This window comes from Pseudopipra pipra, chromosome 30 (assembly GCF_036250125.1).
Source record: "Pseudopipra pipra isolate bDixPip1 chromosome 30, bDixPip1.hap1, whole genome shotgun sequence".
NCBI lineage: Eukaryota > Metazoa > Chordata > Aves > Passeriformes > Pipridae > Pseudopipra > Pseudopipra pipra.
The window spans coordinates 792,979-820,121 of NC_087578.1; the positions used below are offsets into that span (position 1 = coordinate 792,979).

General features: G+C 62.3%; 1 protein-coding gene across 1 annotated transcript; it reads right to left on the reverse strand.

The window, feature by feature from the left end:
- Positions 1-26,268, reverse strand: COL2A1 (collagen type II alpha 1 chain). Its single transcript, XM_064638891.1, has 54 exons — positions 25,747-26,268; positions 22,645-22,846; positions 20,039-20,055; positions 19,760-19,792; positions 19,633-19,665; positions 19,456-19,509; positions 19,221-19,322; positions 19,063-19,140; positions 18,839-18,883; positions 18,666-18,719; positions 18,525-18,578; positions 18,378-18,431; positions 18,186-18,239; positions 18,044-18,097; positions 17,527-17,571; positions 17,366-17,419; positions 17,188-17,232; positions 17,016-17,069; positions 16,792-16,890; positions 16,618-16,662; positions 15,275-15,373; positions 14,062-14,115; positions 13,573-13,680; positions 13,410-13,463; positions 13,201-13,299; positions 11,838-11,891; positions 11,635-11,733; positions 10,957-11,010; positions 10,755-10,808; positions 10,498-10,551; positions 10,313-10,366; positions 10,158-10,202; positions 9,059-9,157; positions 8,827-8,934; positions 8,181-8,234; positions 7,991-8,044; positions 7,848-7,901; positions 7,132-7,185; positions 6,898-7,005; positions 6,711-6,764; positions 6,579-6,632; positions 5,733-5,894; positions 5,533-5,640; positions 4,718-4,825; positions 4,496-4,549; positions 4,307-4,414; positions 3,855-3,908; positions 3,661-3,768; positions 3,458-3,511; positions 3,170-3,277; positions 2,789-3,077; positions 1,960-2,147; positions 1,228-1,470; positions 1-170 (listed from the first exon to the last, which is right to left on the reverse strand). Exons 1-54 carry the CDS (start codon positions 26,266-26,268, stop codon positions 24-26), a joined length of 4,896 nt encoding a protein of 1,631 aa, XP_064494961.1. The 3' UTR covers positions 1-23.
- Between the last annotated feature and the right edge of the window lie 875 nt (positions 26,269-27,143).

Here is a 27,143-nt window from a genome sequence, read left to right on the forward strand (position 1 = left end):
TCTTCTTGTGGTTTTGTTTGTTTTTACAAGAAGCAGACTGGGCCGATGTCCACGCCAAACTCCTGCTCGGCTCCACCAATGTCCATAGGTGCAATGTCCACGATGGGCAGGCGCGAGGTCTTCTGCGACCGGTACTCGATGACCGTCTTGCCCCACTTGCCGGTGTGTTTCTGGGGAGACCCAGAGCAGAGGTGTTATTGGACACCCCCAAACTCCCCCCCAAACCACCAGGTTTGCTCCCCTCAGCTTTTACTGGTTTTGACTGGTGGCCCCAGTCCTGTTACAGAGTCCCAGGATATTCTGAGCTCAGGGGTGCAGTGGGGCAGGAAGTTCCATGGTGGAACCTTGGGGGTGTTGTGTTGGCTCCTGGCTCCAACTCATCATCATCATTATCTTTGTGGCAGGATAGACCCACCCCGAGAAGACCTAAAATCCAACCAGCTGTTGGAGTCGGGGTGTTGTCTTGGTGTTAGTTATGCTAAAACCACCCTGGTTCATCAATTTGAGCACACACCCTGCTTTTTGAAGTCTGGTTTGACAGATAAGTTGGTGGCTGGCCTGGAAAGGTGTGACTGGCAGTCAACCACTTTATCCTAGAAAAGCCCAGTCAGGTTCCCTCTGACAAAACCCTTTTGGGGTGGATGTGTGGAGGTTCCTCCCCTGGCTGGGGATGCCCTGCAGGGTCACTCCTCGGGGTTGAGAGCAGAGATCTCCCTTGGTCTGGGTCAGACCTCTACTTAATAATTGTTTCTTTTTGCCAGCTTTAATATAACTGCTTCAACAATTGCTTTGTTACAGTGCACTGTACTACCTCATATTGTACTCTACTAGCAAGGTATAATATTATACTCTCTATTATACTCTACTACATTATACTGTATTATACTCTACTAGTAGGTTTTTAGTGTTTATATCGTGTGATGAATAGTTCTGTCTGAGATCTTTTGTCTGATCATTCGTATAAAACAAATCACTCATTTTTAGGAAAAAAAAACCTTAAAACCCACGGGACAAAAGCGGCTCCACCACAACCTCCAAACTCCTTCAATTTAAACCACTCACACGACCCCGGGCTAAGGCTGGGATCCCAGGCTAAGGCTGGGTTTAGCTGCACCGAGATCCCTCCCTGAGAAGGGATTCCTGCCCGTGCCTCGAGACTCACCGGCGAGGCTTTGCTTCCTACCACCTCTGCCTGAGCCTGGAGCTCCCACCCCGGCCCTGGCTCACCGTGCATCCGTCCTCCAGGACGCTGTAGGTGAACCTGCTGTTGCCCTCGGCGCGGATCTCCACGTCGTTGGAGCCCTGGATGAGCAGGGCTTTCTTCAGGTTGCCCGCGTCCTCGTCCATGTAGGCCACGCTGTTCTTGCAGTGGTAGGTGACGTTCTGGGAGCCCTCGGTGGACAGGAGGCGCAGGAAGGTCATCTGGATGTTGGCGGTGTTGGGGGCCAGGTCTTCGTCACCGTAGCTGAACTGGAGGGGGGGAGGAGGGACATTGGAGCCCTTGAGGGTGTTGCAACGGTGCTGTTTCGAGGGGCCTCCTGTAATTTGCCTCCCCGGGTGGCTGCAGACATCCCATCCCAACTGCCCCCACCCCAAGCTTTCAATGCAGTGCTCTGGGTCAGCCAGTGCCTCGTGTGACACCCGTCAGCTTCACCCCAAGGAAGGACACCCCAACCCTCCAACTGGGCACCCCCTGCTCGACCTCCACCCCCCGGCTCGACCTCCATCACCCTGCTCAACCTCCACCCCCCGGCTCGACCTCCATCACCCTGCTCAACCTCCACCCCCTGCTTGACCTCCATCCCCCTGCTCAACCTCCACCCCCCCTCCTCGGCCTCCACCCCCCTGCTTGACCTCCACCCCCCTGCTCGACCTCCACCCCCCTGCTCGACCTCCACCCCCCTGCTCGACCTCCACCCCCTGCTCGACCTCCACCCTCGGCCCCGGGGGGACACTCACGTGGAAACCGCCGTTGATGGTCTCTGCAAACCAGACGTGCTTCTTCTCTTTGGCCTTGCTGGTCCACCAGTTCTTCCTGGGGATGCTGCTGGGGTTGGGGTACACGCAGGTCTCGCCCGTCTCCATGTTGCAGAAGACTTTGATGGCGTCCAAGGTGCAGCCCTGGTTGGGGTCGATCCAGTAGTCTCCTGCAGGGAGGGCAAAGGGTGGGGTGAGGGTTTGGGGGTTGGAGCACCCGACTTGGCCTTGCTGGGTGCGAGAGGCTGAGGGAGAGGGATGGAGGAGGAGGAGGAGGAGGAGGAGGAGGCTCTTTTTCATTTCACAGGGTATGCCGAGCTGGAAGGGATCATCCAGTCCAACCCTCAGCCCTGCACAGGACACCCCAAAAGCCCACCCTGTGCCCTACAGGAGCATCCAAACTGGATCTATCCTGGAGCTCTGGCAGCCTTGGTGCTGTGCCCACTGCCCTGGGGAGCCTGGTCAGTGCCCAACCAGCCTCTGGGGGAAGAACCTTTTCCTGGGATCCATCCTCACCCTGCCCTGGCACAACTCCAGGCCATCCCAGAATTCCAGAATCTGAGTTGGAAGAGACCCACAAGGACCATCCTGTCCAACCCTCAGCCCTGCACAGCCCTGCATAGTCACCCCATGTCCTAGAGAGGATCATCCAAACCTTCCTTGGTGCTGTGCCCACTGCCCTGGGCAGCCTGGTCAGTGCCAATGACCTTCTGGGGGAAGAACCTTTCCCTGACACCCACCCCACCCCACCCCTGACACAACTCCAGGCTGTTCCTGGGGGTCCCTGGTCCCCGCAGAGCGGAGCCCTCACCGCTCTTCCACTCGGGGTGGCAGAGCTTGATGTCGCGGCAGGTCCTGGCCGGGTTCTTCTTGGAGCCCTCGGGGCTGCGGATGCTCTCGATCTGGTTGTTGAGGGACTTGAGCGTGGCGTCCACCTCCACGTCGTGCTGCCTCAGGCTCCCGGCGGCCTCGTCCGCCCTCATGTACCGGATGGGGTCGGGGCCCTTCTCGGGCTGGCCCAGCCCTGCGAACGCCGACATGTCGATGCCGGTGCCGGGCGGGCCGGGGGGGCCGGGGGGACCCGGGTTTCCAGGAGGACCCTGCGAGAGGAAGGAGATGCAATCCCATCCTGGGGGGCTGCCCTGGCAGCTGGACCCCCCCTCCCCTGCCCATCCCGGGGGTTTTCACTCACCGCAGGGCCAGGTTCTCCGCTCCGCCCGCGGGGCCCGGGGGGGCCGATGGGGCCGGGCATGCCATTGGAGCCGTCCTTGCCAGAGGGGCCCACGGGGCCGGGGGGACCCTGAAAGAGCCCCAAAAGGGAGGTCAGGGAAGGTGCTGGGCAGCCCTCAGCTCCTGCCATCAGCTGACCCGGGCAGGGGCTCGAGGACAGAGGTGCCTCCTTTTCCTCTCACCCCCTCCAAATTCCTTTTCCTCTCATCCCCCCAAACTCCTTTTCCTCTCATTCCCCCCCAGGACTTACCCTGGGACCGGAGGGACCTGCGGGACCAGCAGCACCTTGGTCTCCAGAAGGACCCTGAGAAGGGAGGGGGGTGATGGTTAAGCCTGGCATCAGGGGGTGCTCAGCCCCAGCAAAGCCTCACACGGGCTCGGGGCTCTGCCCGTGGCCACATCCAGCTCCACGGGGAGATGTGGGGGACCGGGGTCCCCACACCAGCACTTACGGGGGGGGCCAGGGAGACCCTGCAGCCCGGTGAAGCCACGGTGACCCTTCAGCCCTCTCTCTCCAGCCTCTCCCGTCTCGCCCTTGTCACCACGAGGCCCTTGGGGACCCTGGAAGGGGAGGGGTGGGGCCGTGTCAGGCTGGGAGTGGCAGACCCCCACCTGACAGGACCCACGGCTGTCCCAGCGTCACTCACCGGCATCCCCCGAGCGCCAGCAGGGCCAGAGGGACCCATGGGACCTTGTGCACCCTGGGGAGAGAAAAGAGCGTGGTCAGAAGCAGAAGAAGCTGCGGGCAGGGGATGCTCTCTACCTTTGTGGGTGTCCAAACCGGCCCCACCGCTGGGAATCAGCGTCTTTAAACACCCTCAGCTGGAGCATCACACCCAAACAATCCTTGGAAGTGGAGATATTCCCTGCTCCAGCTCCTGGGGCTCACAGCCCCCCAGGCAGAGCCCCAGCAGGGTGCTCAGGAATCCTCAGGAAGGTGCTCGGAGCTGCTCAGGGCACCCCTGAATCCCTGCCAGGCACTAAAGGCACTGGCCTGGCTCCCCCACCCCAGTGACTCCCTAACTCTTCCCTGACCTGCCCTCGGGGTGGTTCCTGTCTCTCCCAAAAAACCCCTCAGACCCACCATCCCGGCACTCACCGTCTCGCCTCTGTCTCCTTGTTTGCCGGTGGGACCCACGGGCCCGGGAGCGCCGGGAGCGCCGGGAGCACCGGGGGCACCCACGGGCCCCGTCTCGCCTCGGTCGCCCTGCGCAGGGACACGGGAGTGGGGTCAGAGCCGCGGGACTGGGGGCACGGGGGGTGTGGGGGGAATTCACGGCAAACCCACCTTCACTCCGGCCGCGCCGTCTCTTCCCGGGGGACCGTCAGAGCCGGGATTTCCCTGGGAGAAGAGGAGGAATCAAGGCTCGGCTGGGTGAAAACTCCCCTCTCCGAGCCAAAATCCAAGGGCAGAGCCCCGTGCCGGGGATGGGCAGGGGCACGGGGCACAAGGGGCAGCCCGGGGGTCACCCGGGCGGGGGGCTGCCCCCTGTGCCCCCTCCCCACCCACCTCTCGGCCGGGTTCTCCAGCGGGACCCGTCAGGCCGGGGGGACCCACGGGGCCGGGGGGGCCTCGGTCGCCAGCAGAGCCGGGCGCTCCTTGTTTGCCGGGTTCGCCCTGGAGGAACGGGAAGGGAGGACAAGACCCGTGAGAGGGAGATCCCGGCACAGCCCTTCCCCCGGGAAATGCCCCCAAAGGAGCAGCTCCAGCAGCTACCGGAGGAGGCGGCTGCTGCCATCGGGCACAGGGGGTGCAGGGGGCTGAGCCTGGGGGTGACACGGGGGGAAGAAGGGGGTGAAACGGGGGGTGACACGGGGGTGACAGAGGGGGTGACAAAGGGGGTGACAGAGGGGGTGGAAGGGGCTAACTTAGGGGTGACACACGGGGTGACACTGGGGGTGACACTGGGGGTAGAAGGGGATGACACAGGGAGTGACACAGGAGATGGAAGGGGCTGAAATTAGGGGTAAGGGTAACAGAGGGGGTGATGCTGGGGGTGGAAGGGGCTGAAATTAGGGAGTGACACAGGGGGTGACACAGGGGATGGAGGGCTGAGCCTGGGGGGGTGACACAGGGGATGGAAGGGGCTGAACTCAAGGGTGACACAGGGAGTGACACAGGAGGTGACAGAGGAGATGGAAGGGGCTGAAATTAGGAGTGATACAGGGGGTGATACGGGGGGTGACACTGGGGGTGACACTGGGGGTGGAAGGGGCTGAAATTAGGGAGTGACAAAGGGGGTGACACAGGGGATGACACTGGGGGTGATATGAGGGTGACAACTGGGGGTGACACAGGGGCTGACCCCGGGGCTGAGCACTCACCGATGGCCCCGGCAGGCCGGGAAAGCCCCTCTCCCCGCGCTGCCCGGGGAGGCCGACGATGCCGCGCTGTCCTGCCAAGCCTTGGGGACCCGGGGGCCCGTCGGGACCCTGGGGGGAGGCAGAGCCGGGGGGTCAGAGCCGGGAGGGGGGTGGTGGCAGGGCCCTTACAGGCAGGAAGGGAGGTGCCCCCCCAAATGTACCGCGGGACCGTCCTCGCCGGGCTCTCCCTTCTCGCCGGGGGGGCCGGCGGGGCCCTGCAGCCCGGGGTCCCCAGCACGGCCCGGGGGTCCAGCGTCGCCTCGAGCGCCCTTGGGACCGTCCTTGCCAGCGGAGCCGGGGGGCCCGGGGGGGCCTGGGTTACCCTGGGGGGGACAAGGTGGGGTTCAGTGCCAACACAAGAGGCTTTTCCACCTTATCCTCATCCTGTGGGGCTCCCGGGCTTGGAGAGCCCTGGGAAAGCCCCCATGGTCCCAGTTGCCCCTGAGCGATCCTGGTTGCCCCTAAGTGGTCCTGGCTGCTCCCAAGTGATCCCTGTTTCCCCCCAGTGGGCCCTGTTGCCCCCACTGATCCCAGTTGTTCCTGAGCAATCCCAGTTGCCCCTGAGTGATCCCAGTCGCACCCCCAGTGATCCCAGTTGCCCCTGAGTGATCCCAGTTGTCCCCAGTGATCCTGGCTGCTCCCAAATGATCCCTGTTTCCCCCCAGTGATCCCAATTGCCCCAAGTTATCCCTGTTGCCAAGTGATCCCTGTTTCCTCCCAAGTGAACCCAGTTGCCCCTGAGTGATCCCAGTTGCCCCTCCAGTGATCCCAGGTGCCCCTGAGCGATCCCAGTTGCCCCAAAATGATCCTGGCTTCTCCCAAGTGATCCTGGTTGCTCCCAAGTGATCCTGGCTGCTCCGAAGCGATCCCGGTTGCCAAGTGATCCCTTGTTTCCTCAAGAGTGAGCCCAGTTGCCCCGACCAATCCCAATTGCCCCCCAGTGACCCCAGTTGCCCCCCAGTGACCCCAGTTGCCCCCCAGTTGGATCCTGGCTGCTCCCAACTCACGTTAGGGCCGGGGGGTCCGACGCGTCCGGCAGCTCCGGGGAATCCGGTGGCTCCCTGGAGAAGGAGGAGGAAGGTGGTTCAGCCCCCCTCCCAGCCCCCTCCCCGCACCCCCCCCCTCCCCCCAATACTCACAGGGGGTCCTTGAGCACCCCGGGCTCCTTTGGGACCAGTTACACCAGTTGGACCCTGGGAAGAGGAGGAAAACCAGTGAGAGACATGGGAGGGGGTGGGGGGTGCAATTTGGGGTTCCCCAAATTTCCAGGGGAAAGGGACCCCCAGGGGGTTCACCCCCATTTTGGGGGGCTCTGGCTGTACCCACCTGTGGGCCAGGGGCCCCAGAGGGGCCTTGGGGACCAGGGGCACCGGCGTCACCCTTCTGCCCGGGCTCTCCCTGCTCGCCTTTGGCACCCGGTTGCCCATCGGCGCCCTGGGGGAAGGGGCTGCTCTCAGAGGGGGGAGACAAAGCTGGGGGCACTGGGACCCAGACTGGGGCAGCGGGACCCAGACTGGGGTATTGGGACCCAAACTGGGGGCACCAGGACCAAATACTCACCGGGGGTCCGGCAAATCCAGCGGGACCGGGGGCTCCGGGCTCCCCACGCTCCCCCTGTGTGGAGAGATGGAAGGTGGATGAGGGGGAGGAGGTCAGTGAGGGGGGTAAATGAGGGGGTAAAGGGGGGTAAAGGAGGGTAAATGAGGGGGTAAAGGGGGTAAATAAGGGGGGGAAATGATGGGGTAAATGAGGTAAGGAGGTAAATGATGGGGTAAATGAGGCAAATGAGGGGGGTAAATGAGGGGATAAATGGTGGGGTAAATGAGGTAAATGATGGGGTAAATGATGGGGTAAGTGAGGGGGTAAATGAGGGGGTAAATGGTGGGGTGATGAGGGGGTAAATGATGGGGTAAATGAGGGGGTAAGTGAGGGGATAAATGAGGTAAATGAGGAGGTAAATGAGGGGGTAAATGAGGGGGTAAGTGAGGGGGTAAATGAGGGGGTAAATGGTGGGGTGATGAGGGGGCAAATGATGGGGTAAATGAGGGGATAAGTGAGGGGGTAAATGAGGTAAATGAGGAGGTAAATGAGGGGGTAAATGAGGGGGTAAGTGAGGGGGTAAATGAGGGGGTAAATGGTGGGGTGATGAGGGGGCAAATGATGGGGTAAATGAGGGGATAAGTGAGGGGGTAAATGAGGTAAATGAGGGGGTAAATGGTGGGGTAAATGAGGGACAAGGACCAGCACCCGGGGGGCTGTGACAGGGTGGCACTTACGGGGGCACCGCGGGCACCGGCAGCGCCGGAGGGGCCGGGAGGGCCGGATTCACCCTGGGAAAGAAAGGACAGAGGGTCGGGGGGGGTCTGGGTGGGGTCTCCCGGACTCGGGGGCAGCCGAGGGGCTGCCCGGGCTCTCTCACCTTCTCGCCGTTGGGGCCGGCGGGGCCGGGGGGGCCGATGGGACCCGTCAGACCCTGCGGGGGGGAGGGAGAGGAGGGTGAGTGAGGCCACCTGAGCGTCCCCCAGCAGCCACCCCCCCGTCCCACCCCTGTGCCACCCCTGTGCCACCCCTGTGCCACCCCTCTCCCGCCGCCACCCCGTCCCACTCACGCGGGCGCCGTCCTTGCCGGGGGCTCCCTCGGGGCCCTTCTCGCCGACGTCTCCCTGTGGGGTGACACGGGGGGCAGGGTGAGCCGAGCTGAGACCCCACAGCACTCATCACACCCTTCCCAGCACCCAGCACTGATGCCTTAAGGTCCATCTGGTTTTTTGATTTTTCTGATTTTTATAAGTAGTTACACAGCAGAGGCAGGTTTTAGAAGCAGCAGCATTTATTCCCTTAGCACAGTAACCACAACCCTTTTACCCCAATTCCCCGTATCAATACCCCTGAATTCCAATAGAAATGTTTAGTCTCTCCTTAAGACAGACCTCTTCTGTTTGAGGGTATCTAATCCTGGCCTGAATGGCAAGAGTACAGTCAAGAAGGGGGTGACCATGTGCCCCCTGTACCCCCGAAGATGACAAAGATGATGAAGAAAAGGGTTTTAAAGACCCCAGCCCTAATTCCCAAGGGGCGGGACCAGGGCAAAAGCCAGAGGGTGGAAAAATCTGGGATTGACCAGGCAGTATTATAAACAGAGGGGTGCGTGTCTTGTAACTGGGTTAAATCCTTTTTTCTTATCTCATCTCCAGTTAAATCGTTTTGGAGTTGTTTTTTTTTTCCCCTCAGCTCGTTTTAGGCGTCCCCACTCACCCTGTCTCCCTTGGGACCGGCGATTCCGGCCGCTCCTCTCTCCCCGGGCATCCCCTGCAGCCCGGGGGGTCCCTGGGCGCCGTTGGGGCCGGCGGGGCCGGTGGCACCCTAAAGCAGAGCGGAGGGGGCGGTTTTTGGGGTGCCGAGCCCGTCCCGAGCTGCCAACCCCCCCCCCTGCCCCGGTGCCACAGCCCTGCCGGCGGCACCGGGCGCTGTCCCCGCTGTCACCCACCTTGGGCCCGTCGGTGCCGGGGGTCCCGGGCAGCCCGCGGGGTCCCTGCAGCCCTTGGGCACCGGGAGAGCCGCGCTCGCCGGGGAAGCCGCGCTCGCCCTGCAGGGAGGGGGGGGAGGGCGTCAGGAAGGGGAAGGGAAAGGTGACAACGCGCTGTCCCCGCGGAGGGCGGGCGGGCCACCAGCCCGCGGTGCCCCCAGGGGGACCGGCTACCAGGATGGGGGGGAGCTGGAGGCCATGGAAGGGACGTGGGGAGGGATGCTGGGGGGCACTGGGGGGTGCTGGGGGGCACTGGGGGGTGCTGGGGATGCTGGGGGGCACTGGGGGGATGCTGGGGATGCTGGGGGGCACTGGGGGAGATGCTGGGGGACACTGGGGGACATGGACGTGCTGGGGGACATTGGGGGGATACTGAGGGACACTGAGGGACATGGGAATGTTGGGGGACACTGGGGGGATGCTGGGGAACATGGGAGAGATGCTGGGGGACACTGGGGGACATGGATGTGGTCAGGGACAGTGGGGGGATATTGGGGGACACTGGGGGGATATTGGGGGACACTGGGGGGATGCTGGGGGACACTGGGGGACATGGATGTACTGGGAGACATTGGGGGGATATTGGGGGACACTGGAGGGATGCTGGGGGGCACTGGGGGACATGGATGTGGTCAGGGACAGTGGGGGGATATTGGGGGACACTGGGGGGACGCTGGGGGACACTGGGGGACATGAATGTGCTGGGGGACATTGGGGGGATATTGGGGGACACTGAGGGACATGGGAATGTTGGGGGACACTGGGGGACATTGGGGAGATACTGAGGGACACTGGGGGACAAGGGGATGTTGGGGGATATTGAGGGGGATGCTGGGGCTGGTGGGGGACAAGGGGACGTTGGGGACATTGGGAGGATGCTGAAGGACACTGGGGGACATGGGGATGTTGGGGGACATTGAGGGGGTGCTGGGGCACACTGGGAGGATGTAACCAGGGTTGGAAGGGAGCAACCAGGGTCTGACAACCCCCTGGAGACCCCCAAAGCCCCTCACGGGATGGATCCAGTCCCCCCCAGCCAGGAGGGGGGGGTGACACTTACTCTGGGACCAACCAGACCGGGCGCTCCGGCTTCTCCAGGAACACCCTGTGGCAGAAGGAGGGGAACAAGCATTGGGGGGTCAGGCCTGGTGGGTGCTGGGGGGCTCTGACCCCCCCCCCCTTTGCAGCCTGAGAGGAGGAAAAGGGGGGTCTCACCTGATCTCCGGGTTTGCCGCTCTCTCCGGGGGGACCTGGTGGCCCGGGCAGCCCCTGGGAGGGGAGAGCAGCCCTGTGAGCATGGGGGGGGGGCAGCGAGACCACCAGGGACGGGGGGCTCGGGGCCACCCACGAGCATCACCCCACCCCCAGCCCCCCCAGAGCCCCCCCTCCCACGTGCTCACCTGGAAGCCGGAGGGTCCGGGGGCTCCCTGCTCTCCCCTCTCGCCCGCGGGGCCCTGCGGGAAGGACGGTGCTGAGGGACCCCCAAACCCCTCGGGGCTTCCCCCACCCCCAGCTTTTGGGCAGAGCCAGGGTTGTGGAGGGCCCCAAAACCCCCAAGGGCAGCGACTGCAGAGGCTTCACCCCCAGCAGAGCCAGGGGGGTCCTTTGCCCAGCTCTGGGGGGGTTCAGCCCCCCGACCTCCCCCCGTTTCACTCACGGCGGGTCCCGGGGGTCCGGCAGCTCCTGTCTCACCGTCCTTGCCAGGGAGCCCCTGCAGAGGAGGGAAAACCCCCCTGAGCTCCGGGCACGGAGCTGCTGCCTCGGCTTCCCCCCCCGGGGCACCGCAGGGGCCTCGGGGAGCTGCAGCCCCCCAAAATTCAGGGAGGGAGGGAGGGAGGGAGGGAGGGAACACAACTCACCCGCAGCCCCGGGGCACCGGGCAGCCCCTTCTCGCCAGCTTTGCCAGGCTCGCCCTAGGGAGAGGCAGAGGTGGCACCGAGGGGGTCTCTGTGCCCCTGCGGCCCCGTTTTTGGGTGGGAACGGGTGGCAGCACTCATTTTTGGGGAGGGACGGGTGGCAGTGCTCGTTTTTGGGGAGGAACAGGTCACAGTACTCATTTTTGGGGAGGAAGGAGTGGCAGCACTCATTTTTGGGGAGGAACGGGTCACAGTAATCATTCTTGGGGAGGAAGGGGTTGCAGTGTTCGTTTTTGGGAAGGGATGGGTGGCAATGCTCATTTTTGGGTGGAAATGGGTGACAATACTCATTTTTGGGGAGGAAGCGGTGGCAGCGCTCATTTTTGGGGAGGGATGGGTGGCAGTGCTCATTTTTGGGTGGGAACAGGTCTCAGTGCTCATTTTTGTGTGGGAAGGGGTGGCAGTGCTCATTTTTGGGTGGGAAGGGGTGGCAGTGCTCATTTTTGGGTGCGAACAGGTCTCAGTGCTCATTTTTGGCTGGGAAGGGGTGGCAATGCTCATTTTTGGGTGGGAAGGGGTGGCAGTGCTCATTTTTGGGTGGGAACAGGTCACAGTGCTCATTTTTGGGTGGGCACAGGTGGCAGTGCTCATTTTTGGGTGGGCACAGGTCTCAGTACTCACGTTGGCACCTTTGGGGCCGGGGAATCCCATCACACCGGGCTGGCCACGGGCACCCTGCGGGCCGGGGGGGCCGGGGCGCCCGTCCTCGCCGGGGGCACCCTGTGGGGAGGGGAGGGGGGGTCAGGGGGCGCCTGTGCCAGACCCCCCCACCCCGCCCAGCCCCCTGCCCACCCCCCAACACCCCCACGTGCAGCTTCACTTACGGTGGGGCCGACTTTGCCTTGGGGACCGGCGTCACCGGGGCGGCCCGTGAGGCCCTGCAGGGGACGGGGGAGCTCTGAGGGGGGGCTGGGCACCCCTCATGGGGCGGGCACAAGGGTCTGCCCAACCCCCACCACCCCAGAGAGCGTCTTTGCTCACCCCAAAGAGCGCCCGACCCCAAAGAGCACCCAGTCCCAAAAAGGATCCAATCCCAAAGTGTGTCTGACCCCAAAGAGCACCCAATCCCAAAAAGGATCCAACCTCAAAAAGGATCCGACCCCAAAGAGTGTCCCACCCCAAAGAGTGTCCCACCCCAAAGAGCACCCAACCCCAAAAAGTATCCAACCCCAAAAAGGATTCAACCCCAAAGAGTGTCCAACCCCCAAAAGGATCTGACCCCAGTAAGGATCTGACCCCAAAGAGCACCCGACCCCAAAAAGAATCCAACCCCAAAGAGCATCTTTGTGAACCCCAAGTGTGTCTTAACCCCAGAAGGCATCAAAATTAGCAAAGAACATCTTAATTAACCCCAAAAGATTTCTTGGTTAGCACCAGAGAGCGACTGACCCAACCCCAGAAAACACCTTAATGCCAAAGAGCACCATGGCCGAGGCCAAAAGCACTGCATTGACCCCAAAAGCATCTTAAACAACCCTAAAAGCATCTTATTAACCCCAAAGGCACTTTATCAACCCCGAAACCACCTTATTGACCCCAAAAGCACATGATTGACTCTTAACCCTAAAAGCACCTTAATGACCCTAAAAGCACCTTATCAAGCCCGGAAGCATCTCATTGACCCCAGAAATACCTCATTGACCCCGAAAGCACCTCATTGACCCCAGAAGCATCTTAGACCTAAAAGCACCTTATAGACCCGAAAAGTGCCTTATCGACCCCAAAAGTACCTTATTAACCCCAGAAGCATCTTAACCCTAAAAGCACCCTATCGACCCTAAAAGCACCTTATCAACCCTAAAAGCACCTCATTGACCCCAAAAGCACCTCATTGACCCCAGAAGCATCTTAACCCTAAAAGCACCTTATGGACCCTAAAAGCACCTTATAGACCCCAAAAGTGCCTCATCGACCCCAAAAGCACCTTATTAACCCCAGAAGCATCTTAACCCTAAAAGCACCTTATCGACCCTAAAAGCACCTCATTGACCCCAAAAGCACCTCATTGACCCCAGAAGCATCTTAACCCTAAAAGTGCCTTATTGGCCCCTAAAGCACCTTACCGACCCCAAAAGCACCTCACTGACCCCAAAGCTGACCCAGCAGGTCCCACTGGTGTCCCCACTGTCCCCTGCCCCCCCTGCCCCCCCCCAGTGCCCCCCACCCCGCGGCCCCCCCGTTCCTCACCCTGGCTCCGGGCAGTCCGGGCTCTCCGGGCCGTCCGGGGTCGCCGGTGGCTCCTTTGGGACCCGCCAGCCCGGCGGGGCCGCGCTCGCCCGGAGCGCCCTGCGAGGGGTTGGGGGTGACTCCGGGGGTCCAGGGGGGTGTTCCCCGCCCTGGAAACCCCCCCCTCGACCCCCGTGACCCCCGCCCACCCCCCACCGCGACCCCCCCACCTTGGGTCCGGCCAGCCCGTCCTGTCCCGGGAAGCCGCGGTTGCCGGGAGCGCCCTGTGGAGGAAGAGGAGGAGGAGGAAGAGGAGGATGGGAGTCAGGGGAGATTTTTTTGGGGTGGGTTTTGGGGAGGTTTTGGGGCGGGAGAGGGGGGACACACACTCACCCTTTCTCCCGGGGGTCCCAAAGGACCGGCAGCGCCGGGTTCGCCGCGGGCTCCTCTCTTGCCTTCCTCGCCCGCCGGCCCGGGGGCACCTTGGGGTCCCGCGGGGCCCTGCGGGGGGGGAGGGAGAGGAGGGACAAGGGGGTCACCGGGAGCCTTCCTCCCCCCCTAGCCGCCCCCCCCCAGCCGGGCAGGAGCCCCCCGACGTGTCCCCCCCAGCCCCGGCGGCGCCGGGGCCCCGCGGAGCCCCGGCATTGAGGGTGGTTAATGAAGCGAGGGGGGAATGTCCCCGCGGGGGGGGGACGGGGCGCGCACACAGCGGCCCTTTGTCCCCCCGCGGGAGGGGGACGCTGCCCCTCGAGGGGCCTCCCGAGGGGGACAGGCCCCGGCAGACGCCGAGGAGACGCCGCGGGGACGGGGATGGGGATGGGGAGGGGTCCCCGCCCGGGGTGGGGGGTCCCGGGTGCGGCCCCCCCTCGGTCCTGGACTCACCGTCTCACCCTTGGGTCCCTGCTCGCCTTTGAAGCCCGCAATTCCCGGTTCTCCCTGTGGAGAGAGGGGGTTTGGACAAGGTGTCAGTGTCCCTGTCCCTGCTGTGGAATCCAGCTCCTGTCCCCATCCCTGTGTTCTCCAGGTCCTATCCTCCATCCCTGCTGTGGAATCCAGGTCCTATCCTCCATCCCTGCGTTCTCCAGGTCCTATCCTCCATCCCTGCTGTGAAATCCAGGTTCTGTCCCCATCCCTGTGTTCTCCAGCTCCTGTCCTTCATTCCTGCTCTGGAATCCAGGTCCTGTCCCCATCCCTGTGTTCTCCAGCTGTGTTCTCCAGCTCCTGCCTCCATTCTCCAGGATCTGTCCTCCATCCCTGCTGTGGAATCCAGCTCCTGTCTTCATCCCTGCTGTGGAATCCAGCTCCTATCTCCATTCTCCAGCTCCTGTCTCCATTCTCCAGCTCCTATCCTCCATCCCTGCTGTGGAATCCAGCTCCTATCCTCCATCCCTGCTGTGTAATACAGGTCCTGTTCCCATTCCTGGTGTGTTCTCCAGCTCCTGTCCTCCATCCCTCGTGTGTTTTCCAGTTCCTCTCCCCATCCTGATGTGTTTTCCAGCTCCTGTCCTCCATCCTTGGTGTGTTTTCCAGCTCCTATCTCCATCTCTGGTGTGTAATCCAGCTCCTGTCCCCATTCTCCAGTTCCTGTCCCCATCCCTGGTGTGTTTTCCAGTTCCTCTCCCCATCCCTGGTGTGTTCTCCAGGCCTTGTCCACATCCCTTTCCTCATCTCCATCTTCATCCCAGTCCTCTCACCTGTTCCCATCCCCATCCCATCCCACCTGTGGGAAAATGGGAAATAGGGGCGGAAAGGGAAAAAAGGAAGGGAAATGGGAATAAAAGGGGAAAAGGGGAGGGAAGTGGAATAGGAAAAAAGGGGGAAAATGGAGGGAAAGGGGAAAAAAGTGGGAAAATGAGGGAAAAGGGAGGAAAAGGGAAAAGGGGAGAAGTGGGAACAAAAGAGGGGAAAATAGGGAAAAAAAGTGGTGGAAGGGGAAAAAGCAAGGGGGAGAATGGAAATAAAAGAGGGAAAAAGGGGGGAAATGTGGATTAAAGGGGAGAAAATTGGGGAAAATGAGGAGAACCGGGAAAATAATGGGGAAAAGGGGCAAAAGACCAGGAAGAAATGGTCAAAACCCGAAGGGTCTCTGTCTCACCGTCTGTCCCTTGGGGCCCAGGGGGCCGGTGGCTCCTTGGGGGCCGGGGGGGCCGCGGGGGCCGGGGAAACCTGGAGCGCCAGCGATGCCCGGGGCACCCTGAGGGCAGTGGGCACCGTCAGGGGGCACGGTCGTGTCCCCCCACAGCCCTTGTCCTCCCCGTCCTTCGCCTCTCCCTCCTCAGTGTGCCCAGTGTCCCCCCACAGCTCCCTGTCCTCTCCCGTCCCTCCCCAGTGTCCCCCCATGGTCCCCTGTCCCCCCTGTCCTCCCCCGTCCCTCCCCAGTGTCCCCCCATGGTCCCCTGTCCCCCCTGTCCTCCCCTGTCCCTCCCCAGTGTCCCCCCATGGTCCCCTGTCCCCCCTGTCCTTCCCCCGTCCCTCCCCAGTGTCCCCCCATGGTCCCCTGTCCCCCCTGTCCTCCCCCTGTCCCTCCCCAGTGTCCCCTCACAGCTTTCTGTCCTCCTCATCCACCCCCCGTCCCTCCCCAGTGTCCTCCCACAGTCCCCTGTCCTCCTTGCCCTCCCTCTGTCCCTTCCCCAGTGTCCCCAATGTCCCTCCATGGCCCCCTGTCCTGCCCATCCTCCCCCCATCCCTCCCCAGTGTCCCTCCATGGCCCCCTGTCCTCCCCTGTCCCCCCTGTCCTCCCCCTGTCCCTTCCCAGTGTCCCTCCATGGCCCCCTGTCCTCCCCTGTCCCCCCTGTCCTCCCCCTGTCCCTTCCCACCTCCCCAGTGTCCCCCGTGTCCCCACCCCTGCCAACGTCCTCCTGTCCCCCAGCAGCTCACATCCCACACTGTCCCTGCAGCCCCCAGTGTCCCCCAGTGTCCCCCAGTGTGCCCCAACATCCCCATGCCCCCCAGTGTCCTTCAGCATCTCTCCAATGTCCCCCAGGGTCCCCCAGCATCCCCCCAGTGTCCCCCAGTATCCTCCCAGTGTCCCCCAGCATCACCCAAAGGTCACCCCAGTATCCCCATGTCCCCCAGCATCCTCCCAGTGTCCTTCAGTGTCCCCCCAGTGTCCTCCAGCATCCCCAAGGGTCACCCCAGTATCCCCATGTCCTCCAGCATCCCCCCAGTGTCCCCCAACATCTCCACATCCCCCAGTGTCCCCACAGTGCCCCCCCAGTGTCCCCCAGCCCCCAGCCCCCCCCAGCCCACCGCCCTATTTCCCCCCATCCCCCAGCGAACTCCTGCACCCATGGGTGCCCCACGACCCCAAATCCTTTGTGTCCCCCAGATCCCAGTCCCAAACCCCCAAACCCTCAGCAGCCCCTCCTCACCCTGCCCCTCTCTGGGGGTCTCTGAACACCCCTCCCCTCCCCACCCCTGTCCCCAAACCCCGCTCACCGCCGAGCCCTTGGCTCCGGGGATGCCGTCTGTGCCCGGGTTACCCTAAAAGGAGACACCGCTGAGCTCCTCGTGCCTCGGTTCCCCCGAATCCCCTTCCAGGGACAGCTCCCGGGGCAGGGGACAACGCCGGGACGAAGCCACCAGGGAGGGGTCGTGGGACGTGGCACTTACGGGGGCGCCGGCGGGGCCGGGGGAGCCGGGGGTGCCCGATTCGCCGCGGGGGCCCTGGGCACCCTCGGGACCTCGGGCTCCAGTGGGACCAGCTTCACCCTGGGGGGAGGAACGAGGGGTGAGGGGTCACTGGGGGGAGGAACGAGGGGTGAGGGGTCACAGCGGGTGCTGTGCCTCGAGTTTCCCCCCCCCTCCATCCCCGGGGTCAGCCCCGTCCCCGTTACCTTCGAGCCGGGGGCGCCGGGAAAGCCGGGAGCTCCAGCTGGGCCGACGGGTCCCTGGGAGCGAGAGGAGTGTGAGGGTCTGCCCAGGCTTTGGGGGGTGCTGGGGGACCCTGCTGTGCCCCCCGTGGGGTGACACGGGGTCCGGGGAGGGCCCGAGCAGCCCTTGACTTACAGGGGGTCCGGCGGGACCGGGGAGACCGTCGTTGCCACGAGCGCCCTGGGGGGAGATGGTGGTGGTGTGAGGCACGGGGGGCACCGCGGGGGGACCCCCCTGCCGGCGGGGGGGACATCGGGGTGTCACCGGGGTGTCACCGGGGTGCCACCGGGGGCACGGGCAGCGTCACACTCACGGCAGCACCGGAGGGGCCGGGACGTCCTCTCTCTCCGGGCAGCCCGCGGGGACCCTGGGGGGACACGGGGGCTGGTCAGGCTCGGGGGGGCTGTGCCCCCCACCCCCAATTTCCACCCCCCTCGTGCCTCAGTTTCCCCCTTGTGCAGCCCGAGGACTCACCATGGGGCCGGGGGAGCCGTTCTCGCCGGGGGAACCGGATTCGCCCTGCGGGGAGGGACAGAGGGGGTGAGTGCCGGGGGTGACCGAGGGAGTGGGCACTGCGTCGGCCCTGAGGCCACGGGGATGGTCACTCCATCAGCACCAACACCACAGGGATGGTCACTCCATCAGCCATGGGGATGGTCATTCCATCAGTCCCAACACCACTGGGATGGTCATTCCATCAGCCCCAACACCACTGGGATGGTCACCAGGATGGTCACCTGGATGCCACTGGGATGGTCACCTGGCCGGTCACCTGGCCGGTCACCTGGCCAGCCCTGATGCCACAGGGATGGTCACTCCCTCAGTCCCAGTGCCATGGAGATGGTCACTCCATCAGCCCCAACACCACAGGGACGGTCACCAGGACGGTCACCTGGCCAGCCCTGATGCCACGGGGATGGTCACCTGGCCGGTCACCTGGCTGGTCACCTGCCCAGCCCCAACACCACGGGGGTGGTCGCCCCACACCCACCTTGGCTCCAGGAGCTCCTGCCTCTCCTTTGGCACCGTCCAAGCCGGGGTATCCCTGGGCACACGGAAAGGGGGGGGATCACCCTCCGTGCCCCCGGGTGAGGGGGGCACTGGGGGGCCCAAGGGGGGGGACACTCACTCACCCGGTGGCCCTTCACTCCAGGGAGCCCGGGGGTCCCGGGGAAGCCACGAGCGCCCTGCGAGAGGAAGAGAATTGGGGGTGAAGGGGGGGACACACGGGGGGTCCCTGTCCCGGGGGAGACACATGGGGGGTCCCTGTCCCGGGGGGGACACATGGGGGGTCCCTGTCCCGGGGGGGCCAGATCCAGACTCACCTGGGGGCCGGGGGGGCCACGCTCGCCGGATTTGCCGGGTTTGCCGGTCTCACCCTGCAGGGAAACGAGATTTGAGAGGAATAAAAACCACCTTTTATGGCCACTGCTGCAACGAGCTGCCCGTTCTCAGCCGGGGTTTGCACTCACGTCGTCTCCGGGTTTTCCGGGAGGTCCTGGTGGTCCCCGGGGACCCATGGGACCCTAAAGGGGACAGAGAGGCAGCGGGTGAGTGGCAGTTGGGGGGTGGCAGGTCCCTGGGGGAAGGGGGGGGGTGATGGGGGCACTCACAGCAGCGCCGGGCTCGCCGGGCTCACCGGGGTTGCCTTGAAATCCTTGGGGACCCTGGAAGAGACGGTGGCATCAGCGGGGGGGGGAGGGAAGAGGTGGTGACATCGGTGGGGGTGGGGGGGCGGGGTGCCCACCCAGAGACCCCAAAACCCGGTGGGGAGGGGGTTACTTACGGGAGAGCCGGAGGGTCCGGGGGGGCCACGGGGTCCCATAGGGCCCTGGGGGGGTGGGGGGGAGAAAAACCAGTGTCACAGAGGGGGGGTCACCCCCCATCACCTGCCACAGCAGGGGGATCCCCCAAACTGGGGGTGGGCCCCACCATCGCTGATGCGGGTCCGTGTGTGTGAGGGGTGCAGGGGGGGTTCGGGGGGGTCCTGTGGAGCCGGGGGGGCCTTACCATGGGTCCCTGCATGACGCCCAGCTGAGCCCCTCCAGCCTTCTCGTCGAAGCCCCCCGCCATCTGCGCCGCGAAGTTCTGCGGGACGGGAGGGGGGCTGAGCACGCCGGGCCCCCCAAAATCCCCTCCTCCCGCCCCCAAAACCCCTCCATACTCACCCCACCGAGCCCGGCGGGGCCGGGAGGGCCGGGGGGGCCGGGGGGGCCGGGATTGCCGGGGGTGCCGGGCTCTCCATCCCTGCCCCGGGGACCGGGAGGACCCTGAGGGGGATAAAAAAGGGGGGTGGGTGTCATCCGTGCGGTGAGTGGGACAGCGGGACAGTTCTCTGCAGCCCCCCATCGCTGCCGGGGGGGTGGGGTGGGGGCGCTGCTGGGGGTGGGGGGACACTCTCACCTTCTCCCCCTTCTCGCCGCGGTCCCCTCGTTGTCCCTGCTCGCCTGCCGGGCCCTGGGGAAGGAGGAGGAGGAGGAGGAGGAGGGGGGTGAGATCTCCCCCCACGCCCCCTCCTCCAATCCCTCAACCCCCCCCCCAACCTCACAAATATTCCAGCAATGCGGGAAACGCTCCCACCTGCGGTCCCGGAGGCCCTCGGGGTCCTACGACCTGTGGGAAGGGGGGGACACAAGGTTGGGGTGAGAGAGGAGACCCTCCCCTTCCCTCCCCCCCCCCAAATTTTGGGGCTGTCTCCCACACTTACATCTTTAATGTCCCCGGGTTCACCCTTCTGCCCCTGCAAGGCAAAGCAGGGGGTGAGACAAGACCCCCCCTCCAAAATCCCTCTGTCCCCCCCACAACTCCCCCCAAAGGGGTGACAACCCCCCCTCCCAGGAGGTGAAGACCCCCCTCTCCGAGAGGTGACAACCCCCCCCCCGGGGAGGTGACAACCCCCCCCCGAGGGGCTCACCCCGCCCAGACCCCCCCCCCGCCTCGAGCCCTCCCCCGAATTTTGGGGCAAACCCCCCCGGGATCCCCTCACCTTGGGGCCGGGCTGCCCTGTGGGGAAAACAAAGAAATAAAGAGAAATTAGAAATAGAAATTGGGGGTGTTTGGGTTGGGGGGGACACACACGAGACTTCTCCATCCCGGGGGGGGCTGGTGCTCCTTGGGGGGGGCTGTGGGGCCAAAAGGGGGGCCCGGGGGGCTCCCCCGAAGCGCTGGCAGGGCGTGTTTTGGGGGTGCAGCGGGGCCAGCACGCGGGAGGGGGCTCTGAGGGGTATTTTTGGGGTGAGGGGGGCAGCTGGGTGGGGCTCAACCCTTCCCACCCCTCCAGCTGGGGTGGGGAAGGGTTAAAAAAAAGGCAACTTTTGGTTTTGGGGGAGGTTTGGGGGGTTTGGGGTCGTGACTCTTTTTTGGGGGGGGGGAGGTTTTCTGTGAGTTTTGGGGTGGGGAGCAGCCTGTGGATGTCCAAAGTTATCCCCTCCACCCCCTCCCCAGCATCGCCCCCTGCACCCCACACCCAAAAAACCCTCGCCCAAGAAAACCCCAACCCTTACAAAAGCCACCAAACAAACCTCCTTACCCCCTTTTCCCCCCCAAAAAACCCCATCCCTTACAAAAAACACCCAAAAAAACCACCTTACACCTTTGGCAGAAAAAACCACACCCCTTACAGAAAACACTAAAAAACACTTTATCCCTTTTCCCCCAAAAATCCACCCCTTAAAAAAAACACCAAAAAAACCTCCTTACCCCTTTTCCCCCCAAAAAACCCACTCCTTAAAAAAAAAATGCTAAAAAACCACTTTACCCCTTTCCCCCCAAAAAACCTACCCTTACAAAAAAAACCTACTAAAAAAATCACCTCACACCTTTCCCAGAACAAACCACACCCTTACAAAAAACACTAAAAAACACTTTACCCCTTTCCCAAAAAACACCAAAAACCCCACAATCTTACCCCTTTTCCCTCCAAAAATCCACCCCTCACAAAAAACACTAAAAAACCACTTTACCCCTTTTTCCCCTCAAAAATCCACCCCTTACAAGAAAACACCAAAAAACCACTTGACCCTTTCCCCTCCCCAAAAAAATCACCTTTTCCCCCTTCCCAAACAAACCCCACCCCAAACCCCTGCAGGTTTTGGATAAAAAAGGATTTTTTTTCCCCCACTGCTCGAGATGATTTTTTTTAACCCTCTCACAGGGGGTTGGGACTGGGGGGGCATCAAGTTGCCTTTTCCCTGCACTTTCCCCATGGATGTTCCCCCTTCCCGGGCCCATCCATGGGTGGGAAACTTATTTATTAATGACAATATATATATGTATATGTGTATATATGTATGTATAATATACATATATATATCCCCTTGTCATTAATAAATAAATTTATTTATTCATTTATTTTTATTTATTGATTGATTAATGACAAGGGGATACACACACATATGTATATGTGTGAATATATATGTATATATATGTATATATATCCCCTTGTCATTAATAAAGAAATTTATTTATTTATTTTTATTTATTTATTTATTAACGACAAGGGGATATGCACACACATATATGTGTATATATCTATATATCCCCATGTGACTAATAAATTTATTTATTATTTTTATTTATTTATTTATTAACGACAAGGGGATGGATATACACACACATGTATGTGTGTGTATATATATATATCCCCTTGTCGTTAATAAATGAATTTATTTATTTATATTTATTTACTTATTAAAGACAAGGGGATATGCTCACACATATATGTGTATATATATCTATATATCCCCTGTCATTAATAAATTATTTATTTATTCGTGACAAGGGGATATATATGTATATGTATATGTGTATATATATACATTCCCTTGTAACTAATCAATTTATTTATTTATTTATTTATTTTTATTTATTAATGATAAGGGGATATACACACACACATATATATATGTATATACATATACATATATATATGTACACATATGCATACATATATATACATATACATATATACATGCATATACATATATGCACATATATATACATATATACACATATATATACATATATACACATATATATACATATATACACATATATACATACATATATACACATATATATACACATATATACACATATATATATACATATATACACACATATATATACATATATACACATATATATATACATATATACACATATATATACATATATACACATATATATACATATATACACATATATATACATATATACACATATATATACATATATATATACATATATACACATATATATATACATATATACACATATATATACATATATACACATATATACATATATACACATATATATATACATATATACACATATATATACATATATACACATATATACATATATACACATATATATATACATATATACACATATATATACATATATACACATATATATACATATATACACATATATATACATATATACACATATATATATACATATATACACATAATATATATGCATATATACACACATATATATATATATATACGCACATATGTATAAAATATATATAAAATATGCTCTATAAGATATATATATCGGTAAAGCAGAAATAAATCCAACCGCTGGGCTGGTCAGTGGGGGCAGATGGGGCAGCACTCTCCGAAGGGGATTTCGGGGCTGGGGCAGTCGCGCGGCTCCTCGCAGATGATCTCGTCGCACAGGACGGTGCCGGTGTCGCACACGCAGATCCGGCACGGCTCCGGCTTCCACACGTCCTTGTCGCTGTAGCGCTGCCCGTCCTGCAGGCAGCTGCCTGCCTCGGCTGCGGGGGGGGGCACAGGGCAAGGCAGGGCAAGGCAGGGCAAGGCAGGGCGGGGGGCGAGGGGGGGACGGCGGGGAAGGGGATGGGGGGGTCAGCGTGGGGGGGGAGGGGGTGGCGCTGCCACCGCGGGCGTCGGGAGGTGACAACACCCCCCCAAACCCCCTCCTGAACGCCCCCGGGATGGGGGGGGAGGAGGAGTGAGACCCCCCCACACACACCCCCCCCTGAACGCCCCCGGGATGGGGGGAGGAGGAGGAGTGAGACCCCCCCCCCCCATACACCCCCTCCTGAACGCCCCTGGGATGGGGGGAGGAGGAGGAGTGAGACCCCCCCCCCCATACACCCCCTCCTGAACGCCCCTGGGATGGGGGGGGGAGGAGGAGTGAGACCCCCCCCCATACACCCCCCCCTGAACGCCCCCGGGATGGGGGGAGGAGGAGGAGTGAGACCCCTCCCATACACCCCCTCCTGAACGCCCCCGGGATGGGGGAGGAGGAGGAGTGAGACCCCCCCTACACCCTCCCGGGGGGTTGGAAGCAGCGGGGTTCAGCCTGAAGCGGGGGTCCCGTGTCCTCCCCCCGCGCCCCCCCGCCCCCCCTCTCTTTTGGGGGTGCCCGGTGTGTCCCCACGGTCCCGGTGGGACATGGGGGGGGTGTCTCCGGTGTCCCCAGGGGAGAGGTAGAGGGGGAAATAGTGTCTCCAGGGTGCACGCCCGGGTCCCAAAGTATCCAGGTGTCCCCAGAGGTGCCCCAGCATCCCCAGACTGCATCTCTGGTACCCCTGAGCTGCCCCAGTGTCCCCAGAGGTGCCCCAGTGCCCCCAGGCTGCACCTCCAGGTCCCCCTGAGCTGCCCCAGTGTCCCCAGAGGGGCCCCAGTGCCCCCAGGCTGCATCCTAGGGTCCCCCTGAAGTATCCAAGTGTCCCCAGAGGTGCCCCAGTGTTCCCAGGCTGCACCTCCAGGTCCCCCTGAGCTGCCCCAGTGTCCCCAGAGGTGCCCCAGTGCCCCCAGGCTGCACCTCTGGGTCTCCCTGAGGTATCTAAGTGTCCCCTGAGCTGCCCCAGTGCCCTCAGAGCTGCACCTCCAGGTCCCCCTGAGCTGTCTCAGTGTCCCCAGGGGTGCCCCAGTGTCCCCAGACTGCACTCCCCTGTCCCCCTGAGGTGCCCCAGTGTCCCCACAGCTGCCCCAGTGTCCCCAGAGCTGCACCTCCAGGTCCCCCTGAGCTGTCTCAGTGTCCCCAGGGGTGCTCCAGCGTCCCCAGACTGCACCCCCGTGTCCCCCAGAGGTGCCTCAGTGTCCCCTGAGGTGCCCCAGTGTCCCCAGGGGTGCCCCAGTGTCCCCAGACTGCACCCCCCTGTCCCCCTAAAGTGCCTCAGTGTCCCCTGAGGTGCCCCAGTGTCCCCAGGGGGGCTCCAGTGTCCCCAGGCTGCACCCCGGGGTCCCCAGGAGGTGCCCCACGGTGTCCCCAGGGACCTTGGGATGTGCTGAGGGTCCCTGGAATGTGCCCCGGGATCCTCGGGAGATGCCTTGGTGTCCCCAGGGTCCCTGAGGTGTGTCCCTGGTGTTCTCAGAGTCTCTGGAGTCCCCGGGGATGGGCCCCGACACCCCCAGGACGTCCCCCAGGGCTGACCCTGAGCACGGACCCCCGTCCCCGGCTGCACCCTGTGACCCCAAACAGAGCTCATGGCCCTGGGCTGGGCCCCCCTGTCCTGAGGCTGCCCCCCGTGTCCCAGGCTGTCCCCTGCTGTCCCCCAGTGTCCCTGCCATGCCCCTGCCCCAGGTTGTCCCCCACATCCCCACATTAACCTGTTGTCCCCAAGCTGTACCCCTGTCCCCTCTGTGCCCCACTGCCCCAATTCTGTGCCCCCTCCCTCCCAGGCTGTTCTCCTCTGTCCCAGGCTGTCCCCTCCATGTCCCACACTGTCCCCTGCATGTCCCACACTGTCCCCTCCATATCCCACTGTCCCTCTCCACCCCCGACTGTCCTCCCCACTATCCCTAAACTCTCCCCATCCATTCCACGCCCTCCATCCCACACTGTGCCCTGGTGTCCCCGCGGGGTCCCCCCCACTCCTCATGCTGTCCCCCCGAGTCCCAGGCTGTCCGTCCCTCTTCCACTTTGTCCCCCCATGTCCCACAGTGTCCCCGGCTCTCCCTGTGCTGTCCCCCCGTGTCCCACAGTGTCCCCCCACCCCACAGTGTCCCCCCCCGCCCCCTGCCAAGGCTGTCCCTCCACTTCCTCAGACTCACCCCATCCATCCCACGCTGTCCCCCAGTGTCACCACAGTGTCCCCCTCCTCTTGTGCTGTCCTCTGGCGTCCCCACACTGTCCCCCAGGGTTCCCACTCTGTCCCCCAATGTCCCCACGGTGTCCCCCCCCCCTCCTCGTGCTGTCCCTCCTCACTCCCGGCTGTCCCCACCACCACCCTGAAACTTTTCCCCTCCGTCCCGCGCCCTTTCCCTCCATCTCAGTGTCCCCCCGGTGTCCCCCCCTTTCCTCGTGCTGTCCCCCCGTGTCCCCACGTGCCAGGCTGTCCCCCCCACATCGCCCCGAAACTTTCCCCCTCCCTCCCGCGCCTCCCCGTCCATCCCGCTCTGTCCATCCTCTGTCCCCCCCCTCCCGTGCTGTCCCCCGGTGTCCCCCCACCCCGGGCCGTGCCTCCCCCCTGCTCTGACGCGTTACCCCCCGTCGCTCCCCGGTGTCCCCCTCTCTCCTCGAGCTGTCCCCCCACCCCGGGCCTTGCCCCCACACTCCCCTAGAACTTTCCCCCTCCGTGCCACGCTGTCCCCGCTGTCCCCGCCGCGTCCCCTCCGCCTCCCTCCATCCCTCCCTGCCCGCGCTCCCCCGTCTCCCTCCGAGCCCCCCGGTCCCGGGGGTCCTCTCGTGGGACCGGTCACTCACGGAGGTCTCGGTCCTGCGCGGCGGCGGCGGCGAGGAGGAGGATGAGGAGGAGGAAGGCGAGGCGGAGCGGGCCGGGCATGGCGAGGCGGCTGCGCCCCTCACCGCGCGTCGGGCCGGCAGTGCCCGCACCGCCCCGCAGCCGCGTATATGTCCCGGCGCGGCCCCCCGGGCCGTGTAACCCGAGCCGGGACGGCCCCCCCGACCCTCCTCCGGGCAGCACCGGGGCCAGGGCGGGCGGAGGGACGGGGCTCGCTGTGACACCCCCCCCCCCGCCCGCCCCGCATCCCCTCGGGACGGCCCCAGCCCCCGGTGTGGCTGCGGGGGGATGAGAAGGATGGGGGGGGCAAAAGAGGTTGAGACACCCCCATGGCAGCCGAACTCAGTCCATCCCGGGGGGCCTGAGGGCTTAGATCCCCCTCCGCTCCGTCGTGTCCGAGGGTTCCCAGGGGAGGAGACACCCCCATCCCATCGCAGCCCACCCCATCCCGAGGGGTCCCGGGGGACGGGACACCCCCATCCCATCCCATCCCATCCCATCCCATCCCATCCCATCCCGGGGGTCCCGAGGGCTGACATCCCCCTCCATTCCGTCGCATCCGAGGGGTCCCGGGAATTGAGGATCCCCTATTTTCATCTCGGGGGTCCTGGGAAGGTTGAGACACCCCTCCCGCCTCCCCTCACCCCCTCACCCCCATCGCATCCCGGGGGAGCTGAGACCCCCTCCCCAATTCCCTGCCGGGGGTCCCGAGGTCTGACCTCCGCATCCCGCGGGTCCTGGAGAGGCTGAACCCCCTCCCTCCCCCCCCCCAGAGGTGCCAAGCCCCCCACCCCCCCAGTCCTTGCCCCAAATCCCCCTCCCAACCCTGGGTCCCCCAAATCCCTTCGACCTCCCTGGTGGTGTTTGATCCCCGCACAACGAGGGGTCTCAAGGGGGGGTGGATGCGGGATAACCCCCCCTAACCAGTGCAGCCCCCCCCATCATTCCTCTGCCTGGAACCGGGCTCCCCTCCCCCAAAACGGGGGGTGCAAATGCTTTTTAAGTGGGTTTTGGGGGGACCCCCAGCAGCTCCAGCCTGCTGAGCCTGAGCCCCCCCCCCGCGCCCCTCCCCCTGCAGCTGGACCCCCACGAAGGGGGCCCCTACAAGGCCTCCCCTCACCACCTTCCTCCACCTGTCACTCGCAAATTTGGGGATTGGGGGTGATTTGCACGTTGGGGTTCACAGATGGGGGTGAGGGGGGGTCGGTGTTTGGGGGTGGGGGAGGCGACCCCCCATCCTGTCCCGGGGGCTGGCGACGGGCACCGGAGGGGGCGGGAGGGGGGGGCTGCCGCCCGTGTCCTGTTTGAGGAGGGTGGGATGGGGAGGGATGGACGGAGGGAGGGAGGGAGGGAGAAGAGG